The sequence below is a fragment of the Hydra vulgaris genome, chromosome 06, assembly GCF_038396675.1.
Source record: "Hydra vulgaris chromosome 06, alternate assembly HydraT2T_AEP".
Lineage (NCBI taxonomy): Eukaryota > Metazoa > Cnidaria > Hydrozoa > Anthoathecata > Hydridae > Hydra > Hydra vulgaris.
The window spans coordinates 44,387,501-44,406,075 of record NC_088925.1 but is presented as its reverse complement, the minus strand read 5'-3'; the positions used below and the strand labels follow the sequence as shown (position 1 = coordinate 44,406,075).

General features: G+C 28.0%; 2 protein-coding genes across 2 annotated transcripts; both read right to left on the bottom strand.

Moving 5' to 3' along the window:
- Window positions 1–5,833: 5,833 nt before the first annotated feature.
- On the bottom strand, window positions 5,834–7,304 carry LOC136081888 (3'-5' exonuclease DinG-like). Its single transcript, XM_065800238.1, has one exon. The coding sequence runs from the start codon at window positions 6,859–6,861 to the stop codon at window positions 5,896–5,898; it is 966 nt and encodes a 321-aa protein (XP_065656310.1). The 5' UTR covers window positions 6,862–7,304; the 3' UTR covers window positions 5,834–5,895.
- Window positions 7,305–8,878: 1,574 nt separating this feature from the next.
- On the bottom strand, window positions 8,879–16,839 carry LOC136081887 (uncharacterized). The gene is made up of 3 exons (XM_065800237.1): window positions 16,610–16,839; window positions 9,249–12,118; window positions 8,879–9,064 (listed from the first exon to the last, which is right to left on the bottom strand). The coding sequence occupies exon 2, from the start codon at window positions 10,842–10,844 to the stop codon at window positions 9,933–9,935; it is 912 nt and encodes a 303-aa protein (XP_065656309.1). The 5' UTR covers window positions 10,845–12,118; window positions 16,610–16,839; the 3' UTR covers window positions 8,879–9,064; window positions 9,249–9,932.
- Window positions 16,840–18,575: the final 1,736 nt, after the last annotated feature.

Below are 18,575 nucleotides of genomic sequence, written 5' to 3'. Positions count from 1 at the left end.
TTCTAGGCCACCACGTCCCTGCCAGGACGAATATGATATATATAGAGGTAGAGAACAAAATCAGTGGAAGAAAATGGTTAGCACGAGTTAGATTTCATCTAATATACGACAAAAAAAATTTTTTCATTTATTACGTATATACTATAAACAATTAATTTCGGCTAAATAAACTTATTTAGTTTTTGAATTTCAGTAAAAGAGAGGAAAAGAAGACTGGTTAAACTGCTCTAAATAAACTCTAATATCCTAACAAGAGACAATGTTTGCAAATATTGCCACAAAATAGTTTAATTCTATTTTTAAATTTTATGGGGATAACGCAATTTTAGAATTTAAACTAATTAAATTTCAAAAAACCTAAAGGTTATAAGTACATTTTTAGGATACAATTGTTGATGCAAAACAAACTTAACTTTCTTTCTTGCTCTTTACATATAACATTTTACATACCGTAGCGTGGGGTAATCGAGCACCATTTTAATAGCTTTTTTCGAAATAAAAAAAAAACTTGTAGTTAATTTTAAAAAGTGAGATATGTTATTTTAGTTCTACATTAAATCTTTCATAGAGGTACGTTGGATTTAAGAAAAAATATAAAGCGAAGAAATTATGTTAAAAAATATATGGGTGCGCATTTACCCCACGATTTGGGGTAAACGAGCACCTAATAATTTTTTTGATAAAGTTATCGAGCTTGAAAATAGAGGCTTGTCTATATATATATATATATATATATATATATATATATATATATATATATATATATATATATATATATATATATATATATATATATATATATATATATATATATATATATATATATATATATATATATATACAAATGAAAAATCCTTGATAAATATATAATTCATTTGAACTAAGATAACAATATATAAAAAGCATATAAATATATGAAAGACACTAATATAATATTAACGCATATACAAGTCACCAATAGTTTCTTTCAAAAAAGATATGTTGTTTTTTTCATAGAGGGGACACGGAAGATGTTTTATGATTGATTTTCTTTCTGTTACAAAGTAATCAGGAACTTGTGGTTCTTTGAAGGAGATGATTCTTGGGTTTGCAGTATCAAAATCTCGTCTAAAGTATTTAATATTCCAATTGTTATCTTTTTCTATGTTTACAACTTGGCCTACAAAATGATAGGGTGTTTTTTTTCCTTCAAACCTTACAACAACATAAGAACCCTCTGCTAATAAATATTCAGAGGTTGCAATCACTCCAAGATTACACATTCCTTTAGAGCAAAGAGAATCTAATTCGTAAGTGCTTTCATTTGAGTAGTTGTCAAACTTTTTTTGCATGTGTGCTTGTTTTTGATGGAAAAGCGAATCTGCAAGGTCATAATCATCATATAAATTACTTTTTTCAGTAAATAAATCTTTTTTTTTTAATATTTCACTTTTTTCTTTCTGTATACCATCAGATTTCTTATCAGAAGCTTCTTGTAGGTCAATATACATGTTGGAGCTAGAAGGTATATCATAATCAATTATTTCTTTAAAAGTATTCAAATTTAATTTTGAATTTCTTTCTTGTCTTTCTATATTTAAGCATTCATTAAGTTGAGTATTCTTTATTTTGATTAGCTTGTGTTTTGATTGGAATTTAGAAGCAGAGAAACCTGTTGCAACATCTTCTAGTGAAACACTTTTTCCTGGTGAAACCTTAACTTTTCCCCCACGCACTACTGCTCCAGGCTTTTTAGCAGAAGCTTGTCGAAGTTCTGCAAGACGTTCAAAAAATAATGGGGATACTAAGTTCTGAGAAGATTTAGATATGTCTGTCCTTAAATTCTTGTCAATAATTTTTTTTTCTGTTTAGTGGGTAGATACCAGATGTTTTGAACCCAGTTACAGCAAACTCTTGTATGTGATTCATATTAGTCAAGAGATTAAGGAGCAATCTTGGAAAAACATTTTTTGGTAGAGATGTATGAAATCTTCCTTCACCAATTTCCATTCAGTAACTATTTTTCTCCATGTTGATTTCATTGGTCCATAAATTTGTGGTTGAATATTTTTTATTGTATCTTCTAAGTTGTTAAAAAATCTATTAACAGAGTCACATGAAATTGCAGCACGCTTTCTACAAATATTTTGACATGCTCGATAAGACAAAACACTTTTATGCTGCTCTAAAAATGACCTTACCCAATCATCACCAGGCAAATTTTCATTAAAAAATGGGCAGTTTCTTCCAGATTTGTTAAGAAAACTTTGTACAAATAATTTGAGGTCTATTTTATCAAATGCATAGCCAAAATCACTAAAAATTGCAATGTATTGTGCAATTGACATCTCCTCATCTGGTTGCAATGAACTCTTTCGACCAACCACACTACTTTTGCTTAAACCACTAACATGACACCTTAAAGTTCTGTGTGGTATGTTTAGTAGCATTGCCACACGTTTACAAGGTTCTCCATCATTAACAAGTTGGATAGCTCTTTTAAGTTCACTATCAGTGTAAGTTTTAGACTGATTTTCAGTTGATTTTATATAGTTTCTCACCATTTCCACAAATCTGTTATAAAAAAGTGAAAAATATGAGCTAAAAACTCAAATTATTTGTATCTTTAAGTATTAATTTTATTATTAAAAGTATTATAAGAATAAAAACCAGCAAATTCAAAAGGTGCTCATTTACCCCATATAAAAGTGCTCAACTACCCCACCTTACTTTAAACACATATATTTTATGAACAATTTATTTATAAGACTTGAAAACTTATACAAGTTTACTGCAATATATGAATGGTATACTAAAAAAAAAATTCAAAATTCTAAGAAAGTTTTAACTACAAATGCTTACCCTTAGTGTTTCCAGTTAATAGTTTTGACGGGATTCTATGAATCTACATCGTGATATAATTAACTTGTTATTGGTTATTTATTTCCTTCCAAAAGAACTGTATTTAACAACTTATACTTTCTTAAAGTTACTTTATGTATTTTTAGCTTGAAAATGAACTAAGCATTATTAATAAATGTTTTATTTGTCTTTTAAAATGAATATGTTAACGGGTGCGCGATTACCCCGTGAAGTGCTCGATTACCCCACGCTACGGTAATCAATATTATTATACATAATAATATTAATATTGTAAAATGCTATTTGTATATTTATGGTATATATATTAGTATATAGTCGCAACAGACTATTAAATAATTCGACTGTCGACTAAATCGACTTAAATATTTTCTATATTCGACTAAAATCGACTAATACATTTTTAAAGTTAAGTCGACTAAATGTCGATTTAGTCGAAATATGGGAATAATTTATATTTCTGATATAAATTGTCATAAAAATAATGAAGTAATTTATTTGTGCTTACTATTCTTTAACATCATATCATTTAAATGTTAATGGAGAAAACAAAATGAGAAAACAGTCGCTTTGACAACTGGACAATTTATTCACAGGCCCTGACAATTTAGGGACTCCCTTGAATACTTGCTTTATATTAAATTCTTTACAATCATATTTACATAGTGATTGTATAGATGGCATTTAGATTTTGGAGATTCACAACTTAATTTTGCCCCAGGCCCCCAAGGATTGAAGTCAGCTTGAAGAAGCCCTGCATGAAAGTATTTATGAAAATCAAAAGCATCAAGTAAACAAAAGAAATTAAAAATTAATAAAATACTTAACCAATAGTTTAATAAGATATAATCTTTTCTTTTTTTTTTGTAGTTATTAAGATGCTCCTAGAAGTCTTTACGGTCTTATCACAAAGTACCGGAAAAAGCCTAAATAATGCTAATATGCTATGAATTTGATAAAACCTTAAGAGGGTAAACAAATAATAGGTAATAGTTATAATTAGAGATGCTAAAATTTCCATTCGCTATGTAAACTGCCACCGTCAAATAATAGGAAAATTTTAGCAAGTTCTGGTAGGATAATGTTTTGCGTTTTCTGACCAACTTGTTAGGATTTGATGTTCAATTTAAGCGAATGGTTTCATGTAAAAACTTATACCATTTGCAATTGGAATTATTTGTTTCAAATCTTCATATGTGGCATTTTTTCGAAGTAAAGCTGAATCATCACCGGTGCTACTAGTCACCTTTCACTGAGAAAGAAACTTGAGTATCACCTTCTTCGGGGGAGGGGGTGTAAAACTCCCCCCTCCCCCTCTCCGTAAAATCGCCTCTGCATTTTAGTTAGACTTCAGATTTGAAGTATAACTTGAAGTTTCAAATTCGCATTCGGAAAAGATTTTTGCTTTTTTAAGTTGACTTTTCAAGTCAAACTTAGCTCTTTGCATTTGCTCAAGTCAAATTTCAGACTTGAAGTATGACTTCAAATTTCAAGTTCACTTCTTGCATTCCACCCTCAATGCAAAAAAAGACTCTGTTCTTGATTTCAAGTAAAGCACAAATACAAACCAATACGATAACGATTTCTGGTAATAAAAAAAATCTTCAGAATAAACTGAGAAATCTGAGATTCACGTGGGATACTAAACATTCAATTTTTGAATCACTCAGTTATACAAATAATGATAAAAAAATCTCAAACTTTAGAGTTGTTATTAAAACTCTTATTCAATCTGGAACCCGGTTTGCCCACCCAAGTTCTGTTTCCTATATATATAAGTCGTTGGCAGTCCCAACCTTAACTTATGAAACTATGTGAAAATAATTCTGCTTTGATGAAAAAGCTAGAAATAAGTGGAAGGAGTGCGCTAAAATCGCTTTTAAATGTTTCGAAACACAGTAAGAACTATACGAATTCGCTATTTAAAATCCAGAAATTTCAAAAAAGTATTCAACAAAATTAAAGTTGTTCCATTGTCTTCTTGATAATAAATCAAAAGACATTATCTTTTCACAACTGAAACAACTTTTATTTTAACATTCGTTTGTTGGTGATATGATAGACCTATGCCGTTTTCAGATGTTAAATTTTCAAAGTTTAATTCAAATTAAAAAGAAGGTAAAAATAGCACTTTCGAAAAGTCAAATTCCCCCCAAAGTTAAACAAACTTTGAAGTATGCAATAGAATTTTGGAATGCAAAAGAGCAAAGAGGAATTTTTAAGCAAATTCTGGAAGAAAAAAATTCTGAAGTGAAAATCACCAGAAATAACTTTTTTATTTTTATTTTTACCTTGTAAATTACATTGGGTGTTAAATAAATGAAATAATAATAACAATAACTTAAACTTTTGTCAGTAAATTTATTTTGAAAAAACTTAAGGGTGAAAACTATGCTTTGCAGGTGTTGCAAAACGTGTTTCACAAATCTTACTTCTAAAAATTATTCTTTGCGGGATATGAGAAAATTGGATAAATTAGCTGGTATCTTGCTATTAAAACTAGCAATCTGGTTTGTTTAAAAATAGATTCTGTAGTGTAAATTATACTTTGTAGCATCTACAGCAGTTGGCATTTTGACGGGTTGCAAATGCACTCTATTGTATTAATTTAATAATTATGTTCTCAAAGTGTTGAGAACAATTTTATTAAATCGTTTTTAAAGGTCTTGAAAATGAAAAAAAAAGCTCTCATAACTAAAAATCTGCTAACCAAATGGTGTCAAACGCCGAGTCGACTATAGTCGCCAAGTTGCCGACTATACTCGACAACTTGGCGACTATAGTCGGAACAGTTAGTTAGACCGACAGTCTAAAAAAAATGAATGTAAGTTAAAAATCTCCTTCTTTAGATGGAAGAGAGGGGGAGGGGTATCCCTCTTACTAAAAGCACCCATGGATATTATTAAATTTAAATTTTGGGATATTATCGTATTTTAAATATTATTCAAACATAGTTTCATGTTAAAAACAAATACACTGTTTAATGAAATTTATATTAAGATGCAACTATAAAATAAAAACTATAAAAATGTTTTCTCAAGTTTTTTTGTGTTTAAGAATTAGTTTGCGTAACTTTACTTCTCTTTCTTTATTTATATCTTTTAAATTTTTGGAAAAGTAAAAAATCTCTTGTTGTAAAAAGAAACTACTTAGGTCTTTGATGAGTTTTCCGCGAGAAGAATTCAATGACGAAATGCGATTGTTTGCAAGATCTAACAATAGGGAATTCGATTCGTTGTCAGTTTCATCGTTGAACTTATCCAAAAGTTCTAAAAGAGTTGTTTTTGTAGCAGAATACGGGTGTTTTTTAACAATGTCTTCTATTGAAAAAAGTTTACTATGAGTTTGACTAAACAACTTTTCGATTGCTTTGAACATCAGTAGTTTGGTTACCATTATGTCCGTCCTAGCGTCATGCAAATTTGCAACAGATTCATTCTTAAATAATGAGTCTTCTTTTGTCTGGTTCTCTTTTTTGTCAAATATTTTATTAACATCATTATGAGTTATGACAATGCTCAAGTAATTCGCAAGTGACTGCAAGCTTTGTCTACCGCAGTTTGGAAAAGCTTTAATAGTCAATTTGTGTGTATCGATTAAGGTTATATTTTTGCTTGCAAGCAAGTTTGCCCAAATCTTTCCGGAACGTGTAAACTCTGCAAAAAGATAGTTCCAATCAGACCACACGCTATGCGCACATAAATATTTTGTTTCACCAATGAAATCATAAATTTCTTGAACATAGGAAGCAAAAGTATTTTCTTTGCTCAACATCTCAGGACTAATATGGTGAATTTTAAAACCCTCCATCTGAGCTGCTTTTGGCATACAAGGATTAATATATTTGTGATAAGTTTCAATAAGACCGTTACATTTTATTTTAAGCATTGCAATCTGAACTATACGATCAGTAGATGGATAAAGCCCCGTAGCTTCAATGTCAATGAAAATAACATTTTCTAGAAAATATTCACTTGGTTTTGAATTTGTTAATTCAGCCATTTAATTTGATAGAAAACATTTACAACCAAGCTTTAGTTAATCGAGTAAACTGACGTTTTTTAAATTCGATAGAGAACACTTACAATGAAGCTTTAGTTAATAGAGTAAACTGATAAAGAACGCTTACAACGTAGCTTTAGATAATCGAGTAGACTGACGTTTTTTTAATTAGATAGAAAACACTTACAACGTAGCTTCAGTTAATCAAGCAAATTGATGTTTTTATAATAAATATAAAACGTATAATAAATTATGCTTTTTTTAAATTATTTGAACAAAGCGTATCGACGCATTGATAATATTTACTAGATTTTAAAATACTTTTTAACACTTTTACTGTCACATTGACGCAACTAACATATTTTCTAGTTAATTATAAAATGTTTACTTAAGGTTGTTTACTCATGCATAAACGGCGTACTTGTGTATTTAATAAACGCGGTTATTTATTACAAGTGTTCGCACGTAAACGTCTCAATGCAACAAAGGCGTAGAACAAAGAAACTCGTAAAAAAAAAAAGCCAATAATATTAAACAAATCCGATTGGTTGTTAGTGGCAACCGAACAACTTTTTATTTATTTGTATTTAATTTATGCAAACAAAGAATTCGTAAATAATAGCAAAATATGAAGCGTCTGTTAGTTTTGCAGGAGATATATCCATATAATAATAACTTGTGTTGGTATATTTATAAAAAATGTTTTTTTAAAAACAGTTCCTATGAACTATGTAATATATATTTCATTTTGCCCTGTGCTAACAACAAAAAGTATTTATCTTAATACATTACTGAAGCCATAGTAGCTATTTCTTTAAGACATAATTATTTTTATAACAATAAGTTAAATGTAAATTATGTTACTCTTAAATTATTGTTATAAAAATTAAAGAAACCAAATGTCAATTAAAGTTTACCACTGATATAAAAACGAAACCAGTATGAAAATGAAAGTAACTTATTTAAAAAGTTTACCGCTGTTGCGTTAAATAAGTAGCCCGTTAAATAAGTAGACAAAATGTAATATTTGCGCATGCGTTAGTATACGGATACTTATTTAACGCCAATAGGCGTTATATAGTATTAACTTTAGTTACTAAAAACTGATTTTAAAAAATAGGGCACGATTAATTTTTCACAAAAAAAACTAAAAAATGACTTTTATTTTAAAATAACAGTTTTTTTGTTTAAACATTGGTAACGTTGTTTTATATGCATAAGTTTTTTTTTCCTTAAAAAAAAATGATACTACGGTTAGGATTATTGCTGATGGGTGTTATTCTAATGACATAACCTTCTTTGGGATGCTTTTTGCGAAGCGTGTTTATTTTGCAATACTTTAGAAAAAGTGCTTGGTAGCAGAGTTGTTAACAATGCCAAAAGTTGCAAGGCCAAGGCTACATGTTACAAGGCCCAGACCAAGGCCAAAAGTTACAAGGTCAAGGATAAGAGTTTCAAGGCCAAGGCCTACGCAAACATTTTCAAGACCAAAGATTTGAATTTTTGCCTAACGTTAAGGTCAAATATTAGCAAAACTGTAGGTAACAATTGCTGTGACAATAAACCACATGTTGTAAAAATAAACCAAAGTTATGCGCAAAATTCTACGAAGTCAATAAGAAAACATACTTGTAGATATTTATGAAAGCCGAAAACAAAAATACATAAAAATAAAGGATGAAAACCTTTAATTCTTTAATTTTATGTATTTTTTTGAAGGCCTAGGCCAAAACAATCAAGGCCAAGGCCAAAATTTTCAAGGCCAAGAGCAAAAAATCAATAACATTTTCTTAGCTGGTAGAAAATGCTCAATGAAATAGTTACCTTCATCGCAGTATTTTATCTTGAATAATAAGTTCATGAATAATTGGAAAAATTAGCAGACGAATAAAATCCAATAATTTTCTAAAACCTTTAATAAACTTCCATAACGCTTAATTCCAATAAAAAAAACATATGGGATAACATTCAAGACAAATTTATGCGGAAAAAAGATTCATAAACTAATACGATAACATAATAAAATTATAAAAATTTATTAGGTAAAAATGAATTTACATTTACTTTGTTTTTAAATCTGTTCATTTACATTTACCTCTCCTAGATTGGAAGTTACTTGTCTTTGCAGTCAAACATCAGAGATTGAGATTACCTAAAATGTACTCTTTTACCGCTTTTAACTAAGAAGTTTAGCTTGTCATTCCTAAAAAAAAGTACAATTATTTACTAGAAAATAATAATATAGTATGCATTTATTACAGTTTTTGAAACTTGTAAATTAAATATGCAAATATTTTATTAAAACATTTATTTAAAAATCTTTGTATTTAAAATAAAGAATAATAATAAAAAGATAATACTAAGTTAGTTAAAAATACACTTGTAACCTGAAATGGATTCAACAACCTCAAGTGTCTAAATATTACACAAATTAATATTACAAATCTAAATAAAAATAACTAAAAACCTTTTACTTTAAAGTCAGAAATCAGGTAATTTCTGATTTAGAAGTAAAACGTTTTTGATTAAATATTTAAAGTAACTATTCTTTAATTAAGTATAGTTACTTTAGAATGAAAAAACAAATTGCTAATATACAAAATTTCTTTAATATATTCAGTTTAAAAACTCTACATATAACTCTAATATAAAATTAAACAAACTCTAGTCTAACAATAGTAAAGTCTAATCTAAAACTAAATTAATAACAAGCTAAAGTACTGACTCAACTAATACTAGACTTAAAATATTAGCCTTTTTGTTATAGAAAAGGAAACTGATTTTTTAGATTGAATTAAAATATTTTGATACAGTAAATATCCTCACAAACCACAAACTTTAGAAATTAATGATCCACAAAAAAATTTAAAACCAATAATTTTTTATTATCATTTTTTTTTTAATTATTTTTATTCAGTGTTTCTGAAATAAGTTCTTTAAACACAAAAAATAACTGAAAACTTGATGTTTCATCACATGCTGTCATTACATATTGTAAATAAACATTCAAATATATTGTACAAGCTCATAATTTAAACATTTTCTTGATGTGAAGACACAAAACAGAAACACTATTTCAATGCACAAGGGCAGAGATCATCACATTGAAATGATATTGAGCAGGTTTTTGTACCATTAGATAAAATGGAAGGAAACATCTCCAGTTTCCTATTCTCAACACACTTCAAAAAATGAGATCTCATACTGTTTCTTTCCCAAAGAATTACACTTGGATCAATTCCATGACATAAAGCTGTAGCATTAGCAATAGCATGAAGCCCGCAATCATTTCCGTTGTCTTGATTCTGGCATCTCATGACTTCTAAATTTATGAATTCAATACCCTCATTTATCAATATTGATCGTGCAACTCTGTGTACTAGTAATGGAACAGTATTTTTATTAAAACCAGTAAAAAGGGAATCATAATATTGAACAGAATTTGAACCATTATCAGATGTTACATTACTTATTAATACCCAATGAGAATTTCTCACATTAAATATCTGAACAAACTTTCCAGAAACAAAACCACCAAAGTTATTTGAATTAAAAATACAAGAACTTTGAAACCCACCTACTTTAGGAAACTGATGCAAAAGAAAACTTTGTGCAATATCAATTAAAGTATCATCTAGCCAACCTAATGGATTATTTAAAATATATATGCATTGTTTGATCGACTGTGCTGATAATGTTGAATAAAAATTGTTATCTAGCGAAATTGCAGGATAAATCAATCTTCTATATTTTAAAATGCTTTTATCGTCAGATAGAGATGATGTAGAGATTTCCATTTTAATAAATTTATAATTTTCATCTTTGTCATAACATTTCAATTCTGACATGTGCCTCTTTTTAGAACTCCTTTTTTTTAAATCTTCTTTTTTATATGATTGGTTTGTCATTTTGAAACAATAATCATGTTCTTTTAAAAGCAATTCTGCCGACAATACTTGCTTATCAACTATATAAGGCTTCATGTTGGATAAAGAAACAGTTTTTTTCCAAACTTTACCATCGAAAGTTAAAGTAGCACCAGTTTGTTTTAACTCGAAATAATTCCAGGTCCCAACCAATCATGTTCCATCCGACTTCCTTTACGACCAATTTTTCCGTAATTTCTAACTAAAACTTGATCGCCTGTTTTAAATGTAAATGATTTCCATCCTTTAAGTTGTTTTGAGGCATAATACTTTTTCATTTTTGTTTGAGCATGACAAATATTGTTATTTACTTCTGTAATAACTTTATTATATGAACCCAATTTTTCTTGAATTTGCTCATCCAATGCATTATTTTCAAATATGTTATTGTCATTAGTACCAGAATCAATATTATTCAGTGATAAAGTGGAAAACAAGTTTGCTTCTCTGCCAAACATTAAAAAAAATGGTGTAAATTTAGTTGACTTTTGCACACATGTGCGCAGACCAAATAAAACAGCTTCTAACAACTCATCCCAATTGTCCTGGGTATCATTAGATAATTTAGAGAGAGATTTCTTAATTGTCTGATTAGTTCTTTCGTCTTGTCCGTTGGTTTGAGGGTAGTAGGCAGAGGTTATCAAGTGTTTGATTTGAAATGAAGAGAATAAATGTTCATTTAAACTATTTACAAACTCCCTGCCTTGATCCGAAAGAATTTTCTTTGGAGGACCAAACCGATAGAACAAAGTAGAAAGTCACTTAGAAACATAAAATGCCGACTTTTCAGGAATAAGAAAAGCTTCAATATATTTGCTCCAAAGATCAGTTATTGTTAAAATATATTTGTTTCCAAGCTTTGTAATTGGAAGAGGTCCAATTAGGTCTATGCCTAAAAAATCCCACAGTCCATTAACCTTGATAGGTTTTAATTCAGGAGCGACAGTTCTTATTTTCTCCATTCTTTGACACTTGTCACATTCTTTAACCCATTTGGTAATGTCATTAACCATTCCTAATTATTCAACAAAAACAAAAGTTTGACATGAACCAAAATATAACTAAATTAAAACACTAGAGTTGTGCTACCATATATTATTATGATGATATTAACCAATAACTCACAAAAAAATTTAATTTGCCCAGCATTTTAGTTCAAGAAATGCACAACACTTAAAAGAACTTAGAACTTTATAGAAATTAAAAAAGTACTATTATAAAAACACATTAATATTACCTAGCCAGTAGAAAGAACCTTTTAATTTTGCTCTTGTGTTGTTAAGGCCAACATGAGCCCCATGATTAGAATCAATCAATCAATCATATATATTCTGAAAATAAATTTTCACGGCTATTTACAAATAGTATTGAAATACTAATCTCAAGTAAATACCTTAAAAAAATAGTTTACTTATATACAATTAATCTTTGTAATAATAATAATAATATTAATAATAGTAATAAGAATAATAACAATAACAATAATAGTAATAATAATAATAAAGTAATTATAATAATTTAAATAAATTGGTATTACTTTTCATACAGCAATCATTTTTACTTACAAAGTTACAGTTACAAACAGTAATAACCTGACAAAACGTAACAACTTACGATGACATAAAAACGACTACTGCTAAAAAAATTATAAAGATTTAGTAAATATATTAATATAATCATAGTTGTTATAATATAATAATCAAAATATATTGCAAATATTATGACCAAATAAATAAATACAATATAAACAGAAAAACACTGAGAAAATCAAAACAAAACAAAAGTTACAACAAACATTAAAAACAAAACAAAAAATTACCTTTGGCAAAAAAAACAAAAACAAAAAAAACAAAAAAATAGGATTAAAAAAAATAATAATACACGGTAGAATAAAACATATGTAATAAATGGCTAAAGTGAAAATAAAAACAAATAATATGTAACTGTATAAAAAAAAATTTATATATCATTAAAAATAAATATTAATTAAAAATAAATAAAAGACTAACAAAAAATAATAAGTAAAACTATATACGCTAAAAAACTGAAGAAAAATAAATAAATAATAAAATAAATAATCCTAAGAAATAAATGAAAGAAAACTAAAGAAATAAATGAAAAAATAAAAAAAAATCTTGATTTGCCGAACGTGGTTCCGATGTTTAAATAGTTTTTTTTTCTTTCTTTGCCATTCTTTTTATACAGTTCATTCATTAACGTTTTTTTTTTAACTTCTATTTTCATTACTTTTTTACTTATTTTCTTACAGATATTTCTTTTTCTTTTTTTCTTTTAAAACGTTTATTTATTCTTCTTTTTTGTTGATTTTATTTTTGTTTAATTTATAAATGTTTTCTTTTCCCTTTTACTTTTTTCCTTTCTACTTTTTTCTTTCTAATCATGGACATCACGGCCTACTTAATAACAGGCCTGAAAGACGCGCAAAAAAAAAAAAAAACTGTAGGCGGATATTTTGTAAACAAATATGTCGATTTAAACAATTTTGTAAACAAATAAGTTGAGTTAAAATTTAAAATTCGCTACACTAGCTGCTAAATTGCTTGTTTTCAAATTTTGAGAGCTGTTTATTTTAAAAACCTTTTACAATAAGATAACATTTTTTAATCGATTACTAAAAAAAACAACACTTTTCTTTAATAATATCTTTTCAAATTTCACAAACCCTACAACTTCACAAAACATATTTTACATACATTTACATTTCTGCTCCGCAATGATCATTTTTGTGACAATTTAAGTACTTTTAAAGCTGGTTCTTTTGTCGATCGAGGTGAGTAAAGCTTGCTATAGTTGTTAAATAATATGTTAGATAGTATTTTTCCATGAAACTTATCTATGTTTTCAAATCCATAAAATTCTGCTACCATCATTGTTATATTTATAAAACTTGTCCTACAAACTGATGACATGATGTGATGAAAAAATACATAGCAATAAATCACCCATTGACACATATTGTCTCCAGGTATCTTCAAGCCTCCTCTGTTGATTTCTTTAGTAAATTCTCCAAATTCGTTGTAATAGAACTGCGTATCATATTCATCTACATCATTTCTACTGATGTATCCTGCAATATAAACTAAAGCCATTTTTACAGACTTAGACAAGGCTAACTCCATATTTGAAAGATTATGAAACACATTGAAGGTATTGTCATCATTTAGCAAAAATCCACATTTCAAACAAGCATGTTCACAACATGTTTGAATTCCATCAAAATCTGTGTTTAAATCAAGGAGAAGCTTTGTTTTCTTAATGTTTACTTTTTGTAAAACTTGTTGAACATTAATAAAATATGTTCCACCAGAACCTTGACGTAGCTTACTGAACATTTTTTCAATGGGATCACTAGAAAAATTTCCTAGACATACATATTCGTGTGAAGTGCTGAGGAGATGCTTAGTTAACTCAACCAGTCCTCTACTCGTGTATGCAAGAGCAAGAGCAGTATCTTTGGTAAGTTGTTTTACTCTTTGTCCTTGTTTTTTAGGAACCATTTTTTCAAACATACTTGCTATATCAAGTAAAAAATCTAATCGTTGATCGTTAGGGTTATCAAAGACAGCCCTTTTTAAGTCTTTAGTTTTAACGTCTTCGAACTGACTTTTTACATTTAGGATTTTGAAAAAGTCTACAATTTTTTCTATAAAATCAACAGTTCCACCTGAATCCTGAATTTCTGGATGAATTTTTAATGCAGTTAACGTTTCAACACAAAAAATCTTAAGACATAAAGCAACATTCTGTCGTTCTATAGGTTTTGGACAGATAGAAATTTCATTAAGCTTTGATAGTTTCACAATAGAATTATTTTCTAACTCAACCAGCTTCTTCAAGTCAACCCACTTTGCAGTTTTTTCAAGGCCGCAGTCAGAATACTTTAACTCTTGCATTTTTTCAGTTAACCAATTGTTTCTGATAGATTTGATTAGATGTACATAATCATAGAGCAAAAAAATGTTTTCAGTTGTGCGCCATGGAGAAATCAAATTGAATTTTTTAAAGAATGATTGATTTACTTTATTATTATCACTTAAAATTGCAACAGTAATGCCATTACATGAACGAATCAAATTTAACATATTTACAACTTGTTCATATTGAAAATCAGCACTTAAACGATACACTGGCAGTGCTTTGTACAAAAACCTCTTTCCTCCTAATAATGAGCAAATCATAAAACTCAAAACAGTGGTTGCAAAATGTTCTGGATTATTTACTGCTTTTCCAAATAAGTTACCTCCTTGATACGTTAGTTGTGGTTTTACATAAACTTCATCGATTATAATAATTACATTTTTTTGACGAGGATCTTCTAGTTGCATAAAATATTTGTTGAGGAAATCAAAATCCTCTAGCTTACTAACCTTAGATATAAGTTTACCAAGTGTTACAATACTTGGCATTTCATAGTCATCTCTAATACGACTGTAAAGAGATCTTGAAATTGAAAAATACTCAAAAGCCCTACTTAGAATTTCTGGAGAATATTTTTTATTACCAACAAATGTTAATGCATGCATGCTAACAACTTGTTGTAGGATAATGTTTTTTTTATGATCCATTTCAACGGAATGTAAATATCTAATAGCTTCTAAAATTTGTAAGAAAGATGTAATTTTATGTATTCGATTACTGCACAGTGGTATAATAGAGCATCTAGATCCAAAATGAAAACCTTCAAATCGCATATCAATTTTAACTTTTAAAAGAAACTGTGGAATAGCAGAGGTATCAATATAATCCTTACTTTGGATTATTAAACCATCATCCACTGTAAAAGATGTTACTGGAAATGGAATAACTTCTTTGCTTACTTTTAGGCAAAGATCATCAAAACAACTAATTTCATACAAATCCAAGTGAGCTGAAATTTCATCAGGTTTCATGTTACGCGTAGATGGTAGTGATTTTGTTGTTGTTCTTTTTGTTGGTGGAGGTGTAGGAATTTGACTTTGAAATACACAGATGAAAATAGTTGGTGGATTTAAGGGACGAATTTTACCATGAATTTGACAAGTTTCATAATTAACTGGCCAATGATTTTCACAAATGAATGTATTTGGACTATTTGGAATGTTTTCTCTTGGAATAGATCTAATCCATCTTTCTCTTTCTTGAGGATTACGGTTTTTGTTTGGTAATCGAAAAAGTTTAACTTTATGTTCTTTATCATAGTTTCCTCTACAACCAGTCACACAACATTTAAAAGGCATGATATAGTAATTTTTGTTTTGAAAGATTACTAAATACATAAAATACAAATAAAATAATATTGACTATCAAATAATTATAAGCAATTGATTTTAAATATATATTGTGTAGTATATCATATTATGTAAATACATTACTGCATTATATCTATATACATGACTGAATATATATATATATATATATATATATATATATATATATATATATATATATATATATATATATATATATATATATAATATAGATATATATATATATATATATATATATATATAAACACTAAAAATATAACTAAAAAAACCACAAAACTTTCTCCGTTTTTGTTTTGACAAACATCCGCCTACAGTTTTTTTTTTTTTTTTGCGCGTCTTTCAGGGATGTTATTAAGTAGGCCGTGATGGTCATCTTTAAAACTAACGTTTTTTCATAGTCATTAAAAAGTACTTGCAGGTTTTTTGACGCTGTTACATAGTACAACTTACCATCTGAAGTATATAATAAGTTAGTGATTATTCAATAAAAATAATTAATGTTTATTAAAAATAACTATTACTTGTTCAACAATTTATTATATAACGATTACATACCGCATAGTTTGAATTTTTTTGCATATTTTAAAAATGATTTACGTTGTGATTTAGAGCAATTTATTGCTCTTTCAGAAAGATAAAGCTTTACATCTTCAACAGAATAACTATGAGCTGACATTTTATAATAAATTTTAAATGAATTAAATTGTTAAGTATGGCCAAAAATGGAATCCAGGTAATTTTAAATCTTTACCTAACGGAACGAGGTTACTTATTTAACGATAAATGTAATTTACCTAACGGACACTTAACAGCATATCTGCGCATGCGAAAAAGCATGCGCAGAATTGTTTGTCTACTTATTTAACGGGCTACTTATTTAACGCAACACCGCCTCTGTTTTTTAATTGTTTACGCATTCTGAATGGAATAAATTATTTTTTTAAGATGGCCGAATAAGTCCCGAGTAATTCAAAAAAATGATACTAAATACCGAAAACAGTTTTTTGAATGGGGCTAAAAGTTATGATTGTTTATGCAAAAACGACTTAGGTAGAAAAATTAACACTATCATAGTTTATCTGAATCTAACGTGACCTTATTGTTAAACATACTCATTTAGGCGTGGCATTGAAAATAATAACTTTAATTTTCATGAAAAAATGGTTTTTCATGGATAATTTTCCCAAATCATGTCTGATTATAAATGTCAAGTTACATTCATTGAAAACAAACACCAATATTTGATATAGTTGCATAACTTTTACCAGATTATAATTGTGGTTAAACTAATCTTTCCATACATACCAAATATGTCATACTTTTTGATGAAAAAACTTATATATATATTGAAATTGAAAAAAAGTTTTTTTTGCTCGGAAAAAAGTGTACCATGCTATTTACGTTAGAGTTTTTTTTCTTTTTTTTAGTTTTATTTAAACTTATTAAGTTTATTTGACTGAAAATTTACAATATTAAAGACTAAGGACCAATAAAGTCGATTTTTCAAGACCCGAATTTAACTGACAAAGGAAAAAGATCATATGCGTACAACGAATTTAACTGAAAGACTGTCTATCAGTTAAATTCGTTGTACGCATTTAAATTTCAGTTTAAATGTTCATGTTCGTCTTTCAAAGACGAACATGAACATTTAAACTAAATATGGATTTAAAAAACACATTAAATTTTAATTGAAAGAGAAATTTACGTAAAAAAAAACAACCAAAGTACTTTTTTGAATAATTTTTTAAATTAAAATTTTAGTTTTGTTTTAGGTGCCCCCTAGATGTGATATTTCAGAATATCTAAATGTTTTTAGTGAGTTATTAGAAGTATTAAAGCTGCAATAAAAAAAAACTAAAAAAAGATGCTAATTTGCCTTATTACCATCGATATATTGTTTTGCAGTTTCAAAATACATTTGACCAAAAATTAATATATAGCATAAAATTGTTTTATCAAACTTTAATATTAAAAATCTACTACAATTAAAAAAAAATTGCTGCAGTTTATTTACAAAATCGTAGTTATTTATTTACAGAATTGTAGTTAATTATTTACAGAATCGTAGTTAAGTATTTACAGAATCGTAGCTAACAGTTTACAGATTTCTAGATAATTATACTAAATGTGTGTTTGGTGAGTAATAATTTTTGGTTTGATAGAACCATCAGTTTTCAAAGTTATTAGGGTAACTTTTAATTAAAATTACTTCAAGTGCTTCAAGTACTTCAAGTGCGTTGTGGATTTCAAAAAGAAGATAAAAGCTATAGTTTTAAATGACATTTTTTGCGTACACTTCATAGGAAAGATATTCAGTCAAACTCAATTTACATTTCTAACATACATTTGCTATTGATTCAAACGCAGAAGGAATCGTGTTGAAATGACCTGTATTGTTTATTCCTATACCATATGAAGAACAAGGAATATGTCAGTGAACCGTATTGTTCCCTCCTGTTTAAACGTCGACATTATTATATTGATTTTGACCCAGCCTCCGTACAACTGCACTTTGAGT